The 18,636-nt window shown below is 31.8% G+C and overlaps 3 protein-coding genes across 3 annotated transcripts; 2 read left to right on the forward strand and 1 right to left on the reverse strand.

The window, feature by feature from the left end:
- Window positions 1–4,324: 4,324 nt before the first annotated feature.
- NEUTE1DRAFT_45813 (uncharacterized protein) lies at window positions 4,325–4,492 on the forward strand (the record flags this gene model as incomplete). Its single annotated transcript, XM_009853359.1, has 1 exon — window positions 4,325–4,492. The coding sequence occupies one exon, from the start codon at window positions 4,325–4,327 to the stop codon at window positions 4,490–4,492; it is 168 nt and encodes a 55-aa protein (XP_009851661.1).
- Window positions 4,493–10,819: 6,327 nt separating this feature from the next.
- Window positions 10,820–11,798, reverse strand: NEUTE1DRAFT_111278 (uncharacterized protein; the record flags this gene model as incomplete). The annotated part of the gene is made up of 9 exons (XM_009854133.1): window positions 10,820–10,838; window positions 10,895–10,972; window positions 11,003–11,021; window positions 11,060–11,186; window positions 11,249–11,266; window positions 11,307–11,312; window positions 11,627–11,633; window positions 11,671–11,685; window positions 11,773–11,798. The coding sequence occupies 9 exons, from the start codon at window positions 11,796–11,798 to the stop codon at window positions 10,820–10,822; spliced, it is 315 nt and encodes a 104-aa protein (XP_009852435.1).
- A 3,892-nt stretch (window positions 11,799–15,690) lies between these two features.
- Window positions 15,691–15,885, forward strand: NEUTE1DRAFT_43869 (uncharacterized protein; the record flags this gene model as incomplete). The annotated part of the gene is made up of 1 exon (XM_009853260.1): window positions 15,691–15,885. A coding segment is annotated over one exon (195 nt), but the record flags the coding sequence as incomplete, so codon positions are not given.
- Between the last annotated feature and the right edge of the window lie 2,751 nt (window positions 15,886–18,636).

Consider the following 18,636-nt stretch of genomic DNA (forward strand, 5'->3'; position numbering starts at 1 on the left):
GATATTATAGCCCAGCCAGACGGGTTATGCTTTGGCAGAGCACTACACTGGAATACATTGCACGGATGCAATTAAAGTAATTAGTTGTAGATTAAATAAGAAAGAGTAGGCTATAGCGGGTCCGGCTCTAGGAGCATATCTCCCAGCCCGAGCTACACGTACAACTCTTACCTTTTATTTTACTCTTTAATTGTAGATTCTATGTTGAACGTCAATAACGCTGCAGCATTGCCTCGCCCGTTACGTGCTCTCACGATTAAAATTATTAAAAATAAAGACACTAACTATTAAAATATCTTTAATTTGTTTAATATAATTAACGCTACGTTTAATAAAGTTAGAAAAGAATATAATAATATTTATATTATAACTAAAATTATATAGGAAGAGTTAATTAAAATATAGGAGGAGAAGAAAACCTTCTATAAAGATTTTTATTTCGTTAAAGAGATTATTTTTATCGCTAAAAGTAATTTGAAGGAAGCCGAGACAAAGAATAAAATTAGGTTCTAGGCTACCGTCGGAGATAAAGTAGAGAAAATTACTTTTAAAGTAAACAACATTCTTAACAATAGTAGCCCTGGAGGATCGGGCAAAGGAACCGGCTTTAATTCCGGTAATATAGACAGTAGTCTTAATGATAATAGCCTTAGAAGATCGGGTATAAATTTGCCTAGTATAAGCAGCAGTCCTAGCGATAGCAGCCTTAGAAGATCGGCCATAGGTTTCCTTAATATAGGCGGCGGTCCTGGAGGTAGAAGATTCCCCGGTAGTCTTAGAGGTCCCGGTAGTCCCAGAGGTCTTAATAGTCCTAGGAGTCCCGGTAACGGAGGCCCCGGCGGACCCAGAAGTCTTAGTAGCGCCCTATTCCAACCCCTTAATCTTTTAGGCGGTAGTTACTATTATAAGGTACTCTATAAAGATCCTAAATATTTTCATAGCGAAGAAATAGATACAATTAAACGCTATAACGCTCATAGTATATAGAATTCAATTATTTATAACCGTTAATTAATAGACCGATACAAATTCTTCAATAAATTATTCAAACTCCTTTATACTATATTTTACCTTAATAGTGAGGCTAAGGTTAGTATTGGTAATTATTATTAATTTAACCTAAATAACTTTCACTATTCAAACTATTAGAAATACAAGATAGGCGAGGAATTTTTAGTTTACTTAAATAAACACTACAAGTAGAGCAACTTCAAAATTATAACCGAGAAGGAATTATTAAATTTAAAATAAACTAATGAATATACTAATTATAAGGATTTCGAGACTAGATTCGTTTCACTAGCAGACTATTACAATTATAATAGAGTAACCCTCCGCACACCCACCCCATTCCCTATATATACCCAAAAACCCCCAAGGCAGCTGACATGTAAATAACCATATTTTGGGTATAATCTTACTCGTTTTACATATTAGGGACCTTGGTCAGATTTCTGGGTTATACAATTATCTCAAATCTAGTAATATCTCTATAGTATTTATTGTGAATTAATAGTAATCAAGCACTCTATTTAATTAATGTTAGTTGTAGATGATTAGACTTAATTGAGCTCTACTACTAAATACTAACGTTTAATAGCTTAAATAGCTTAAAGAACTTATTAAATAAGGGAATTAATAATATTTCTATAATTTGCTACTCTTTTACTCTCTATTCTCTTGCCCTAGCTACTTAATACCTTCCTAACTTATTATCGCTATTATTATTATTAGTAACCTTAATATAACTACGTACTTCGTTTTAAGTATCGAATTACTCAATACTAGGCCCCTCCTTATACTAAGAATAATTATACTACGCTAATATTCGTATAGGTTAGGTATTCCTTAATCGATTATAGGGCGCTATTACCTTTTTACTAACTCTTTTACCCCGGACTATCCTAATTAATAGTAAATTTAGTAGAATAGGTTTATTACTAAACGGACTACTCTATTTGGGGGGGCGACCTTTAGGTATACCCTTAATAGCTAGACGAAAATATAAATATTTATTTATTATATACTAATATAATTATTAGTATAAAGTCACCTCGGGGGAAGGATAGTAATAATTTTACCCGTCGTTATACTAAATACTAGAATAGATAGTAATTATCCTTTATAATTAAGACCGTTTTACTAGCTTCCCTCTTTACTACTATCTTATAGGTATACGGGAGGCTATATTACGCTCTAAATTATTTAGTATAAGGGTTAAAAAGTATATTAGGGCGATTTATAATAGAGAGGGTAGCTTTTAACTAGTTGTATTAATATATAAGGAATTCACATACCTATAATATAATATCGAGAGGTATATTGCGCCCAATCTAATCTATCCGTATACAAGAGGATAACTTAGTAATAACCTCTTTAAAGTAAGTATAACGGCGGATAATATACTAGTTACTGATTCAATAGAAATCAATTAGACCACTACGAATAAATAACCTATATAATTTTAAACAGCTATTATTAAATTTACTTAGTAATATAGTCCGTTACCTATGATTTAAATAATACTTAATATAGTATCTAGCCTACTCTTTCTTATAAGAAAGTAAATTAATTATAATCTACTTAATAATAGCTTTCTAATCCTCCCCAAATTAATATTATAAAAAAAACAAAGTACTTTCGAACTCTATTATCAATAGGGCATAAATTATATACTACTATATATAGAAGAACCCTACCATCGTATTAGCAACCTTATTAGGAAGCGGACTAAGCCCAACCTACGTTCTAGTGACTATCTTAACCTTCTAGTATATATAGCGTAATCGATTAAAATTATCTTAATTATCCTAATCAATTAATTCTCCATATAACTATTATACAAACGAAGATAAATTATTAGAGTTATTACTACTACCCTCCTCCTCTATAAATTCGTCGTAATTCTCCTTATTATCTTTATTATATTCGTGCTCGCCGTTTAAATCTATACGCTACTTATTATTCTTGAGGTACTTAATTATATTATAATTAATATACTATACGCAACATTAATGTTGAACGTTTGGGAAGATTCGATCAATCGTTTTAATAAATTAATTATTACCGTTAGTAATAATAAGTAACGGTTTAAGGATTAATAATTCTTCTATTATTTTCCTAATATAATTAATAAACTAGCTAAATCCTTCGTCCTTCTCGTTATTAATAACTACTTGAAAGTCTAATATAAATAACTTTTTAGGAGTAATTATAATGCCCTATATAATTAGTATATAGTAACGGTTCGTTTTATACGTAGTATTAAGTAATAAAATATATAAATATTATTTCTATATCTTTTATTACTTCCTCAAATACTAGAGACCATAGTGTAGTATATTGGGGTCCTCCTCCTACTACCCTTCGTCGCCTATATAATAATTAGAGAAATAGTATCTAAGCGCAATAAGCTTGTTATTCTCAAGAGTGCGTACGAATACTTATATATTAGTATACCCCCTATTATTTTATTAGCGTATCCTTTATTATATATTCTCAAAGTCCTTATACATAAGAAGTAGTTTAGAATATCGCTCTTTAACAATTGCGTATATAGCTCGCATATTTAATTCCCATTAGCGAAGGAGATTCGTAATATCTTTATAACTCTCTATATTAAGAGACTATTATCTAAAAATTAAATAATTTAATAAGTCTCGTAATAGAGGGTAACCTTTATATATATAATCGATTATCCGGATAGTATATTTATAGCCGTTCTTCTTCAAATATTGTATTATAATACGGAAGGGATATTTATTAATAATCTTTCGAATAATTATATATCGTTTCTTATAAGGGTTAGCGTTTGCATTAGGTATAGGTTCGGCGTAATTGTATTAAAAGATTTTACGGTAGAGTTCGCTAATATATAATCCTTTGTTAAAGTAGTCGGTACGAAGTATAAATACCCTAAATCTATACCGACGATACATTTTAATAACTTTAAGTATCGTAGAATTTAAGTCGGTAAGTAATAGAATAAAGGCGCTATCGTCGCGAGGGATAGTCTATTTAGTATTGCTATTGAAAGAGGTATAATTATTTACAAAAGTAAATAACGAGGAAGTCGAATTGCAATGCCGGCGAGGTTATACCGAGGAGGGGGTATTCTAGGAAGTTCGAAACGGTATCTATTAACTATTAGCGATTATACGTAATTAAGGACAATTATAGACGGTCGAAATTAATTAATTTGAGTAAGATTACATATATTGAGGGTATTGAGGTAGTATAGTTGGTACGCGACGTATAGATGGTTAGCGGTGTAGATAGGGTGCTGGATGGAGTGCAAATAGCCGTGTGAAAAAGAGTGAAAAAAATGACCAAGTTAGAGGAAATGTTGCGCGTATTAAAAAGACGAAATTTTGCGGGTAAAAACGGGATTTACGATATCAGGTATTATCGGCTGTCTGGGCCCACTATTTTGGGTTTTTGGGTATATATAGGGAATGGGGTGGGTGTGCGGAGGGTTACTCTTATAATATAGTTACTAAAGTCCGCTTCTTATATTAGAAGGTATTTAAATTATTAGTTAATTTAGTCTTTTACTACTACGTTCAATTAGAGCGTAACGACTAGAAGGGATAGTCTACTTCATTCCGCGGTATTACTAAAGTATATACTAAAGTATTACTCTGTAATAATTATATTCAAATGATTATAAATAATAAAAATAATAATAATAATAAATAATAATAAACAGTAAAATAATAATAATAAATAATAATAATAATAATAATAATAATAATAATAATAATAATAATAATAATAATAATAATAATAATAATAATAATAATAATAATAATAATAATAATAATAATAATAATAATAATAATAATAATAATAATAATAATAATAATAATAAGTAAAAGGACCCCAACTCTATAGATATAGACCGTACGAAGTTTACGGAAATTCATAAGGACGTCCTACAAAAGCGCTATAATAAGGGTAATTATATAAACTACAATAAAGGAAGATATTTAGCTAAGGACTATAGAAGTAATATTAATTATAGAATTAGAGGTAAATAACCTAACTACTCCAATTTAGGTATTACTATACGCTAGAGGTCTAATATAGGTACCCTAGTTATTAACTATATAATAGCGGATACAGCCAACCCAGTACCGGCGGCCCTAGCCGCCATAACCCCCGCCGTCCTAGCTTAATAGGGAAATAGCGAACCTTAGGGTTAAGTTATACCCCGGGGTATTCTGGAATATAGAGAAGAAAGATAGGGGTAAAGATAAGGAAACTTAATATTTATACTGTTAATTATCAGAGGATAGAGCTACTTAAATTAAGTAGTTTAGAATTTTATAAGTAGAATATAATTCTTTTTTCTATATATTTTTAGTATCCCTAGCGCAACGGTAAAACAGAATATATATTACTAATCGATTCTAAATATTCGGATAAAACTTTTATTAACTATTCGATTATAGAGAAGGCCTACTGAGAATTCGGAATACTAGAGAAATTAAAACTATTATACCTAATAGACGGCGTATTTAAAGAATAGGTGGATTGATATATTGAAGCTACAATACGTATTAACGATTATAAAGAAGTTATTCGATTTTTCGTAGCCAATTTAGTAGCGGACTATCTAATTATTTTAGAATAGCTATAGTTGTAGCTCTATAACCCGGATATCGACTAGGTGGCTAATGAAGTTATTTAGAACGTCGGGTATATAGGGATATATATAAGCCAACTTTTAGAAGTGGTAGTACTCTTAGATGAAATTTGGGAGATGGAAAAATCCTAGGAAATAGAAGAATCCGAAGATGATTATAGCTCCGAAAATAAATCCGAAGATAAGTTTAAATAAGACCTTCCTAATTAGACGGCCAATATTACGAAAGCCCTTAAAGAAAGCTAAACTATAATAATGGAACCCCCCATCTCCGCCAACCTACGTAAACGAATTTAAAAAACCTATTAATTCAGAAAGGAAGCCTATACTAAAGATAATTAAGATGTAGATTAAGATTATCGATAAACAGAAGGTCTAAATAATACTGTAATTAAAGCGAATTAGACGTACTATATTCCAACCCTTGGAACCTATAATTAGTATAATAGTATTAGACCTTTCTAATTTTGAACTTATTAATGTGGGAACGTTTATATTTAATACTAGGTTAAGGGGAATCTAAACAAGTTTGATAATATAAATAGAACTCTAAGAGGTATAGAAAGAGAAAAAGGAAATTATTTCTATACTAGTTCTATTAAAAAATACTTAGAAGAACATTATATTAGGTAAAGGCGAGCCTTATAAATACTACTTTAAGGACACTTGAACTTATAGATTTATTAATTTATATAAAAAAGGAACCGTAAGCAAAAACGTAGGCAAGTAATCCCTTTAATCTAGCGAAGTAATTTAAAGCTTCGTTAACCGAATTTGTAAATTAGGATTAAGAAAGGAAAAGTAAAAAAAAAGAGAATTTACGCCACTAACCGAAATTAATAGAATTTATAGTATTATAAAGGAAAATATATAATAATTTATAGAAAAATCGATAAAATTAAAATATATACTAGAATAGGTAAAAGTACAATTCCCCGATGAATATAAGGATTTATTATATATTATTAACCCTATAGACGTTAAAGTAATCCCCGAATACCGTTTATACGATTATAAAATTAAATTGAAGCTAGGGGTGGAATTATTACTTTACTCTAGGGCGAGGCCTATATTACCCTAAAAATTAAAATTTATTAAATAGTAGCTAAGTAATAACTTAGTAAAGGGATTTATCCGGCCATCGACTTCGGATATTGCCTCCCCTATACTATTAGTAAGGAGATTAGGCGGCGGTATAAGAATTTATATTAACTACCGAAGTATTAATAATATCTCTGTAAAAATAGGTACCTATTACTATTAATTAAAGAAACGCTAAACGCTATTTGTAGAATAAAATAGTTTAAAAAAGTCGATATAATCGCAGCTTTTAACCGGCTGCGTATAGTAGAGGGATACAAATAGTTAACGGTATTTATTATATAGTATCGCCTTTATAAATTACTAATATATTTATTTAGACTATTAGGGGCGCCGGCGTCTTTCTAGAGTTTTATTAATAATATATTATATAATATCATTAATGTTTATATAGTAGCTTACTTCGATAATGTACTTATTGTCTTAGAAACCTATAAAGACTACGTAAAATATATAAAGGAAGTACTCTAACGCCTAATTAATATAAACTTCTACATCGATATTAATAAATACAAATTCTATATATAAAGAACTAAGTACTTAAGTATAATTATTACCCTAGGTAGTATTAAGATGGACCTTGAGAAGGTAGAGGCAATTACTAAACAGTAAATACTAGTAAGTAAGTACTAATTATAATAGTTTAAGGAATTTACAAACTTTTATAGAAGATTTATCGCTAGTTTCTCTTATATAGGTAAACCGCTTTATAAATTTATAAAGAGGATAATTAACTAGAAATAGGAAAAAGAATATAATAATACTTTTAAAGCCTTAGAGATAATATTTACTTCTATACCGGTATTAAAAACTTATAATTAGGAAAAGCCTATAACTATTAAAATTAACGCTTTGGATTGGTTATTAGAAGGTATATTCTCTTAAATATACAATAGTAAATTTTATCTAATTGCCTACTTTTCCACAAAATATTCAATAGGAAGATATAGTCATAATATCTATAATAAAGAATTATCAGTAGTTATTAAAGCGCTAGAAGAATAGAGGCTAGAATTAGAAGCTGCCGCATAACCTTTTAAAATTATTATAGACTATAAGAACTCAAAACGTTCGGTACTACGAAGAAACTTACCCCCTAGTATATACGGTGGTCTAAATTTCCATTAAAGTTTAATTTCATAATTAAATGTCGCCCGGGATTAATTAACGTCAAATCCAACGCCCTAAATCGGAAACTGGAATATATTCTTAAAAATAAAATAAATAATAAACTAAACACTAGGCAGAAACTACTTATCAACTCCAATCATTTCGACTAATCTTTCGAAAACGGACTATTATTAGATATTAACAGCGAAGGATTTATAATAAATACTATATCCGACGAGGGAGCTCCCTTCGCTATTTATACTTTAAAAAATAGCTTCGAAAAGGACAACAACGGATGAAACATCCATATAAACAATTTAATGGACCGGGCTTATATTAACTGTTTAATAATAGCCGATATCTAAAAGAACTATTTAATTAGGGATTTATGAATTAAAATATCTTAAAAAGAAATTAAAGGTTCCTTTTACTAAGTATTATATAAATAACAATAGAATAATACTCCGGAATAGACTAGTAGTCCTCCTAAATAATAAGAAAATTTAATTAGAATTGATCTATCGTACTTATTTATTAGTATAGGGAGGACACCCGGGTAAGGACAAAATAGTAACATTAATACATTAATATTTCTAACCGGGAATAATCGTTATAATAAACATCTACTACTATACATACATCCCCTATAGTAAGACTAAAACTATTAGAATATTATTAGTAAGATATTTAAAACCTTTATTAATACTATATATTCCTTAGAGGGATATTTCCATCGACTATATAACTCCGTTCATTAAATTAAAGGGGGCGGGTAGAGCCATTAAATACGAATATATACTAATCGTAATAAACAAGCTCACAAAAATACAATATTTCATTCCCGTAGAAGGAGTATTAATATATGAATTAATAAAAAGATTTATCAACTATATTCATACACTCTACAACCTCCCAAATACTATTATATCTAATAGAAATATCTAATTTATATCCGCTTTCCAAAAGTAATTATTATTGTCACGGCATGGCTGGATAGGCTCCCAGAGCACTACCTACGGCACATCGGATGGAATGAGGCTTCTATTCTTATCAATAGCTATCCGGATCGGGAAGGCGGCGACCGCTAGCAGAATCTAAACTTATATGTCCGATTCCGAATACCTTCGTTCGTACAGCTTCCCTTTCCCTCTTTACACTTAATATTACTTTGATTTGTAGCTCCTAATCCTACAGTCGAATCTCTCGTAGGATCACGCTTTTACAATTATAAAGACTAAGCATCAAACTAAAACTCTCCATCCCCTTACTATAGAAAAATAAACCGTTAAATTAAAAGGATTGATACTAAAATAGAATAATATCTACAAATATTTATCAATTAAGTACAAAATAATTAGGTAAATTAATTACCCCTAGCCAAATTCCAAAGGAATAACCTAAAGTCTATATTTATTAAAATTACCCTATTCTCTACCAACTATAGGCTTCACCCCCAAATAGGCACAGAGCCGACCGCGCTATTACCCCTAGACGTTATAAATATATAGCGGAAGTAAGTTTTTAATACTAACTAACTAATAATATACTTTAAGGAAGTTTAGGACTTTATTAAAATATCCTCTTCATAAGTACAAAAGTATTATAAAGCAATAATAAATAAAAACCGCACGGATACCCCCAAGTATAAAGTCGGTAATAAAGTAATACTTAATATAAATACTTACGCTATAGAACGCCCGTATAATAAACTAACACTCCGGTTTGAAGGGCCGTTTCGTATTATAAAGGCTGATTCGTATATAATAGAATTAATTCTACCTTAACATATTAGGATTACCTACATAATTAATATATTTTACATTAAACATTATATTAAAGGACTCCACCGCTAAAGAGAATTAATAATAAACGTTAAAATAAACGAAGGTATAATTATTACTAGAATAAATAACTTCGAAGAGGATAGTCGGTAGGAGTTCGAAGAGTTATCAAATTATTCGAAGATCGATAATTTGTGGAAATATTAAATAAAATAATTATACTATCCGCTTAGTTAGTAGCCGGCAAAGAACTTAAATACTTATCAAAAATTAATCTAGTAACTTTATAACAACTACCTAAAATTCGGCCCTCCCTACCCAAATTTTAAAAAAGGATAGAAAATATAATAAAAAATAAAGATAATTTTGGAGGATTAAACCTAGGACTAACCCCTAGTCCTAACTACAGCAATACTAGTAGTAAACAACCGGTGAGTGAGAAGAAGCGCGAGACTAAATAATAAGTAAGGAGGTAAAAAAGTAGTAGAAAAAAAAAGGAATTTAATTCAATTTATTCTACGCACCCTAATTGAATACGTCAGTATGCCCTTTTTTAGAATAACCGTTAGTAGTACTAAAAAATAATATATTTTACAGCAGTCTTATATCTCCTATTCCCCCATCATTCGGTCTATTCCCCTAATCGGTTATTTATACAAATAAATATTAGAAAATGAGAACGATTTAAAAAACGTTAATAGTATCAGAATTTAACGTTTAAGGAGAAAAACGAATAACAAGTAGGGAATTGAACGTACGAACTTTCCAATTTATACTAGTAGCGGTTATAGGCGTCCTATAAAAACTACTATACTATATGCGTCCCTATAGTACCCCCAGTAGGGCTAGTAATAGTTGAGGTTCTCTATATACGTTGATTAAGTTAATTTTCCAATATATAATTAAATTATTAGGAGTAATAATAGCTCTTACGGCGGAAGGATTGAATTTAACAATATTTTAGCTAGTATTCTACCTTTAAGTAAGAGTTAAACTACCGGCGAATACTAAGTAGCTTCCCGCCTTAGTAAAACTTTTACCAATATTTAATTAGGCACAGCTACGGGAAGACTGGGTAGGCCCCACTTTATTAATAATGAATATAATGTCGGATTTTCGAACGGGAATATTATTTTAAAAGGGGGGTAGTGTTATAAACATTACTACTATATTCCTATATTTAGATAGAGGGTAATATACTACATTAGTACAATTAATTATACAGCTACCGAAGTATAGTACAGTAATTACGTACACCCGTACTGTAGTCCGTATTCTAGATCCACACACGGCGTGCCCTACATAGTTCTCGTGCGCGCACAGGATTCTCTTCCTGTTCCTCGTATAATAATTAAAGTCTTACCTTAGTGCTTGCTCGCGCCCTGTGATACTTTACTCTAAGTACGAATACGAGTATTACTAGTATCCATCTCCTTGATACTAGGACCCAATTCGTACTGGGAATAATTGCGGCGTACTAATGCTCGAATAGTGCCGGGGTTACGTAATTTACCCTTAGCTCTTCTAATTAAGATTACCTTACTTAACTATAACCCAGCTAGTAGTACTATAAATATAGGTTTACTACTAAACAGTCCCCCCTACTTACGTAAATAGCCTTCAGGGACTACTCGAATAATTAACTAATATTCAAGGTATTTATTTACCGCATTCTAATATAAGGGTTAGTATAAGGTGTAGCCGGACTATATATTATTACTTATATATCGTTAACGTGAATACTAAAAGGGATAATATATATCCTTAATTACTAAAGCCGTCTTACCCTCTTTTAATAGAGCTTCTATCTCGTAAATATAAGGGAGCCCGTACTAGGCTTTAAAACCATTTAAATAAAGTTTAAGAGGGGTACTAGGGAGTTTCAACCGCTTTAAGAATAGTATCATATTAAATATATAGTATTAGCGGTTAATAAAATTAAATACTCAAACAAATAACTTATATAGGCATTTACCTATATACTTACAATTAACCTATTTAATATATATATAAGTATCCAACTTCACTAACATATTTATATATACTCTGTACCGGTAATTAATATATTATAAGCAAACTTTATATATTTTAATTTTATTACTACGAACTAAAAGACTATAATTCTTTAAAAACCTATTATTAGCCTCGTTTAGCAACATTGTTCTTTATCCATAAATAAAATAATACCTAATATAATAGCCCGCCCACTCCTTCTTATAGAATAATAGTAACTGCCGAATTTATAAGATAATATCCTCCTACTTAGCAAACTAGTATTATAGAATAGACTAAGTATACTCAAAATCCGCTACGTTAGAGGAATAAATTATATACTACTATACAAAGAATTGTACTAACCTCGTATTAGTAACCTTATCGGGTAAGGGATTGAAATTAGTTATAACTATAGTAATTGTAGTAATTTTAGTATTACGCTGCTTTAACTCCTCGAAATCCTCTTTATTGTGTTACGCTTCTTCTAATAGTAATAATAATTTAAATTACTCGCGCACCCAATCCTTCTTAAAGTAATTGATAATGTTATAATTAATATATTATATATAATATTATTGTTAGAGATTAGGGAAGGTTTAATTGATTGTACTAGTAAGTTAGGGGTTACTATCGGTAATAGCTACTACTAAGTAAGGGATTTCAAAGTTATTGGCTACTTCCCTAATATACTTTATTAAGAAATTGAACCCTTCGTTTCTCTCATTATTCAAAAGCGCTTAAAAGATTAGCATTAAAATCTATTCTAAAGTAAAAACCACACCCTAAATAAAAAGAAGGTTATAATAGTTAGTTTTATATATTATATTATTTAAAAGAATATATAAGAACCTAAGGTACATTCGACACTACCGGTTAGTAACCCGAAAGATATAATATAATATATTATTATCCCCTTCGAAGGTTATATACTTAAATATAAAATTCGAATCCTTATATAATCTTTTAATAAACGTCTAGGTATTATTATATCCCTTTTGAAGGTTGCGGCGTATAGTTTGGTATATATTGTCGAAGTTACTATGAATCTAAGGGATCTTAGGATATTTATCTTATATAATAGTAAAGATAGTCCGTATTATAAAGTTCTATTATAGTAAGAAATTACCTAAAAAAACTTTCGCTTCAAAATTAACCTCATAGTCCCACGCTATAATACAGAATATAAAACAGCCTTCTAACGTATATAATAAGGGATAGCCTTGGTATATTAAATTTAATACCCGGGCAGTCCATTTCCACCCTATCCTCTCTTTAATTTAGAATACAATTCTAAAGGGACAATAGCGCGCCTTCTTTCGTAATATAGACCTCCTCTTTAAATTCTAATTCTATCTTAATAGTAAATAATAATTAGCGTAGTTGCAACGAAAAATATTCTTAATAACAAAGCCGTCTTCGTCGTAACCGGGCTTTTTAAATTTATAATTGCGCTAGAATGTAATACTAAAGCGATAATAACGATAAAGATTGATGAAATATACAAATAGCTCGTTATAGTCCTCAACTAAATCGAAAGAGAAGAAGGGGTCGTTTATTAGTATAGTCCAAGTAATATTGGGGTCGAAGGAGGCATTGGAAGCGAAGGTCTCGATTAGAGAGTGCAGCGTACGACGAGGGCGAGGGGGCTAGGCGGCCGACGTACGAGGGCGCTCACTAGAAGAGGGTATCTATAATAATTAAGTAGTACAAAAATTGATTAAATATAATAACTTTGGGAAAGCCTCCCCGCACCCTCCCCTTTCCTAGACGTACCCTGTCCCACTTAATAACAGTTGTTATATAATACCGGCCGTTTTAGCTAGTAATTTCGAGATTTTTAATGTCCCTAAACATATCGCTAATAATTCTAGACTATTCCTAGTGTCCTACAATATAGCCGTATCTTTATATACTAGGAAGGGGCTTGAGATATCTAGAGTACTTAATACTCAACTCTTGAGGTCGGTACGTAATAGGTATAATAGTAATAGGTATAATAGGAATAAGTATAGTAATAATAAGTACCCTATAGTAGTAATAGATGTAGTAGTGATAGGTATAGTGGTAATGAGTATAAGAAGGCTATTACGGTGTAAGAAAGAGAGATAGAAATAACCAACTCAGAGAAATATTAGTGGACATTGGAAAGACGAAATTTAGCAGGCAAAAACGGGAATTTTAATATCAAGTATCATACAGCTGTAGTCCCACTTTTCTAGGTAGGGGAAGGTACGTTTAGGTTTCAACAGGGTGCGGGGAGGCTTTCCCATAACTTTACATACGTTGAGGGTATTATTAATAGGTATAGAATGCTAATATAAATGTGTGTGGATTGATTATTAGAGTGTTGGCGCTAGCTGGTTCTGTAATTATATATAAAGTGTTAGTACAACTAGCCGTGTGAAAAAGAGTGAAAAGAAATAACTAAGGTAGAGCGATGTTGCGTGTATTAAAACGACGAAACTTTGCGGATAAAAACGGGAATTTTGATATTAGGTGTTATTAGTTGAACGGCCCCATTTTTCTAGTAGAGGTGGGTGCATATAAGTTTTTGGAAGGTGTGGGGAGGTTAACTCTATATAGTTTAGGCGGTTATTTAATAAGAGTTTACTTGCCGACACGCACCAAAAACTTACAGGCACGCACTTTTGGGATCTAACCGCTAACATATAAACTATGTCGTTTTGAGTGTAAAAATCGTGTTTTTCAATGTCTTGAGGTGGGTCAACCCAGTAAATACCCTATAAATCCTAATCCTCAGCGGGCAAGCAAATCTAACAGCGCCAATTTAATAGCGCTAATCTAGTAATGCTTTTTGTGGAGTTGAGGGGTTTAAGACAGTTCTTATTACCTCTATAGTACACTCTATTCTAAATAGTTACGTATAATAGTATTAAATACAACGATTAAACGAACGTTAAAGTAGTAAATATAGTAGATGTGTATAGTATAGATGGGTGTAGTGTAGTATAGTATGGTTTCAAAGTGCTGGTGTAAATGGTTGTGTGAAAAGGAGCGAAAAGTAATGACCAAGGTAGAGCGCTGTTGCGTGTATTGAAAAGACGGTGAAATTTTGCGGGTAAAAACGGGATTTACGATGTTAGGTATCATCAGTTGAACCGCCCCAGTTTTCTGGTGGGGGTGCGTGCCTGTAAGTTTTTGGTGCGTGTCGGCAAGTTAACTCTTTAATATTCTATATTCGGTCTTTAAATAACGAAGAACTTGATTATATTAATAACCTTTTTGTTTAACGGAAGTTAATTATATTCGCTATTTATACAATAGTTAAAGCTAAGGTTCTATATTGTCTGTTTATATATAAAGATTTAAATGATTATTACTAACGGTTATATAGGGTAGAGAGAGGGAGGTATGGAAATACCTAAATATTCGTTTGTTTATTCGAAAACGACAAATCTATTGCAATTAAGTATATAGAATTCGGTTATCATAATCAGAGAAATAGTAAAAATACATTTCCCCTGGGCAGAGTTAAAGTCCAGGGGAGACAGAGAGACGCCCATACTTAGTATCCTCAAGAAGAAGAAGAAAAAAAAGAAAAAGAAAAAGAAAAAAAAAAAAAAAAAAAAAACCTCAAAGGTAAAATTTTGAAATATTTTATTGATTTTTTATCTTTCTCCAAAGTTTCAAGTTCCAACCCTAACCCTAACCTCCTTTTCTAACTCTTAGGGTTAAAGGTCTTAGTCTAGGACTTGGTCATTTCTGGGACTTGGTTATTTTCTGGACTTGGTTATTTCTAGGCTACAGTCGTAACCAAAATCCTTATTTTCAACTTCTTTTGTATTTTTCTCAACAACCAAAGCTTGCACCACAATGCGATCGGCACTAAAATGACCGCCTTTTATTCCTCGTCATTTTGACACCATGTGCATCTTAATGCACGCAACGGTCGCGGAGCAATCTCCGTTGTAAAGGAAAAAGTAGCTTTTTCGCTCTGCTATTCAAACCGTGTCCTACTTGGCGCCAAGTTTTCCTCTTTGGGACTGCCAAGACAGGGCGCACGGATCACATAGTGACCATTTTTTTGCATTCTGACCGCTAATAGATAGATACGCCGCGCCTCCCTCGCTTGCGTTGGGTGGGCCTATGGACTACGACCTTTGGTGCGGATCTTCCATGTTACCTTTTGGCCTACGAGAACGCTCGAGCTCTAAATGTATAGGCGTCTCAATAAGGATAATAATAAGGATAAGGAGCCTAGTATATTGTAATATACTTTATAGCTTATAGGTGTCACGGGGCTGGCGCCTAGGGGTGTTTGCCTAGCTGGTACCCGTGTAAGCCAGGTATGCCTTCTAGTTGGGTACACGGGCCAGTCGGCTGTCGGCAGCCGTCTTGGCGCTAAATGTACCGCGTACTATTGGGTGCATCCCTCGGGCCGCCGTACAGGCTACATTTCTAGCCTTAGTATTTTTAGCACTTTCAATACCTATACTTTTTATATATTTAACTGTCGGCTCTGTGCTAGTTATATTAGTATAGAACCTTCTCCTCTTTATTAATTATTTTAAAATCTTTTTAAAGCCTATTTAAATATATACTTTATAAATCCCTTATATTATAATGGACCCTCTTTTTAATTACCCTCCAATTCCTTCAGTAGTCTCCAGTATATTCGCCGTATCGGTCTTTTTAATTGCCCGAAGAGTATTCCAACTATAAAGTAACCTTTTTTTTCCTTTTACTTTATTATATTATACTATAATTTCGATTCCGTAGGTTCAGAACGCTTTCGAACGCTAATAGTAGTTCGCTACGGCTATTTAAATTCTAGTTAATAAGCTAGCTATTTTGAACCCTTCCAAAATTGAGCCCTCTAGCGCCCCGAAACTAGTACTCTCATACTTCGATAAATTTATAGGGGATACGAAGGAATTCGATACGTAGGTTTATATGGCCGAAGTAAAGCTTCATATTAATAGTTATACTATTAGCAACTTAGAGGCCTAGTTTTACTACTTATATTCTAACCTTTCGCTTATTGTCCGCCGGACTTTATTCGCCTTTATCTAATTTTCTCCAATTAATCGGATATTAGAAAAGTTATTCGAGAAGCTCTATTTTAATTACAGTGAAGTTAATTAGGATAAGAAAGCCGGGTTCGAACTTTTTACTTTATAGTAAAAACCCTGGGAATCCGTCTCCTATTTTCTTATTTATTTCAAGGAGGTCCTTTATAGAGCTAAAGTTAATATATAGTTAAGTTAAATTATAATTAATTCATCAATATCCTCCCTTAATAGTAAATAATTCGGACGCTTCTATGAATGGTTAGAAGCTCTCAATAGTTACTTAGAGTTTTATAGCTACTTCCGGCGTTTTAATAGTCATAATTTTCTTAGGGAAAGTACAGGGTACTTTAGTACTACCGTTTATATTAATAGAGGGGAACCGATAGATATTACTACTACCCGGGTTCGACCTACACTAGTAGGGAGTTCTAATAATTATAATAGTAATAGCCTAATAGAAATATAATGAAAGAAGTAAGAGAAGAAGGGTATTTATGTAGCTTATAATTTACCTTCCTACTGGGCTAATAATTACCCGAATAAGAAGGTCTAGATTCGGTATATCTAAATACCTAAGTCGGAAGGGGGCCCGGAGACAAATAATAAAGTTAATAATAATAATAAGTATTAAAATACGGATGTTAGTTTAGTAAAATCCGAAGGGCGCTAGGGCTCCTAATAAGAATTACTATTGGATTTTGGAAATTCCCGGCCCGGGAAGGCCGTATGTACTCTACTTGTACGATTAGGTAGTAGCGAGTCTTATTAAAAGTATATATACCAAATATTATTGTAGGGTAATAATAGTTACAATATATAGGAAAAGTAGGGCGATAGCCTTTACAGATAAATAGAATTGAGCGTTATAGGGTATTTGGAGGATGCCCGGTATAGTAGCCACTATATAGCCTGGGGTGAATAGAGCCGGCACTAGCGTATATATAAATAATAGGTATTAAAGTAATTAATAGGACTTTCCTAGGGAAATGTATTCGAATAACTCAGCCGTTAATTATTTATTTAATCGGTTTTTATTATAAAAACCCGGGTAGTAAAGCTTTAGGAGTATTCGGGAGTATGAGAGGTTATTAGAATACTTAGATTCTTTTTTAAATATTATATTTCTAGCTATTTTTCAAAGGGAGAGGTAGGAAGTAATATTATAGGGCTAGCGCCCAAGGGTATTTACCTAGCTTGTACCTATGTAAACTAAATATGCCTTCTAGTTGGGTGTACAGGTTAGTCGGTTATCGGTAACCGTCTTAGCACTAAATATATTGCGTGCTATTAGGTATATCCTTCGGGGCGCCGCACGGGCTACATTTCTAGCCTTAGCATTTCTAGCACCTTCGATACCTACGCTTTTCGTATATTTAGCTGTCGGCTCTGTGCCAGCCATACTGGCACAGAACCTCCTCCTCTTTGTCGATTATTTGAAGCTCTTTTCAAGGCCTACCTGAGTGTATACCTCGTAGATCCCTTACAATAGGAAAGTAATAGAAACTATAGGAGCGATACTTATACTATTTATTACTTAATACAATGTACAAAGTTAATTAGTATTATACACTGACTGTATAAGGGGTTGTATTTGCTTTCAATAAATTATTAATACTAATTTCTTAAATAATTATTAATAATAAGAGGAACGAAGGGTTTAATTAATGAATTAAGTATATCAAAAAGGCTACCGACGAATTTAATGTCCTAATAATAATTATAATTATTACTAACTGTAATACTCAACTAATTAAAACTATTAATCGAATATTCCTAACTACTTAATATTGATATTAGATATAGTATATTGATTATAATCATATTAAATACTTTAAGAATAATTAGGAGCGTATAATATAAAATAATAATAATATTAAGGAGTAGTTCGAGGGGGAGAAGAGTAGTAATAAAGGTTCTGATTGTAACGGGTCTGCTAGAGTATTGTACAGCGAGTAGTCGTATAAGCTTG

This window comes from Neurospora tetrasperma (genome assembly GCF_000213175.1).
Source record: "Neurospora tetrasperma FGSC 2508 unplaced genomic scaffold NEUTE1scaffold_4, whole genome shotgun sequence".
In the NCBI taxonomy this organism is placed as follows: domain Eukaryota; kingdom Fungi; phylum Ascomycota; class Sordariomycetes; order Sordariales; family Sordariaceae; genus Neurospora; species Neurospora tetrasperma.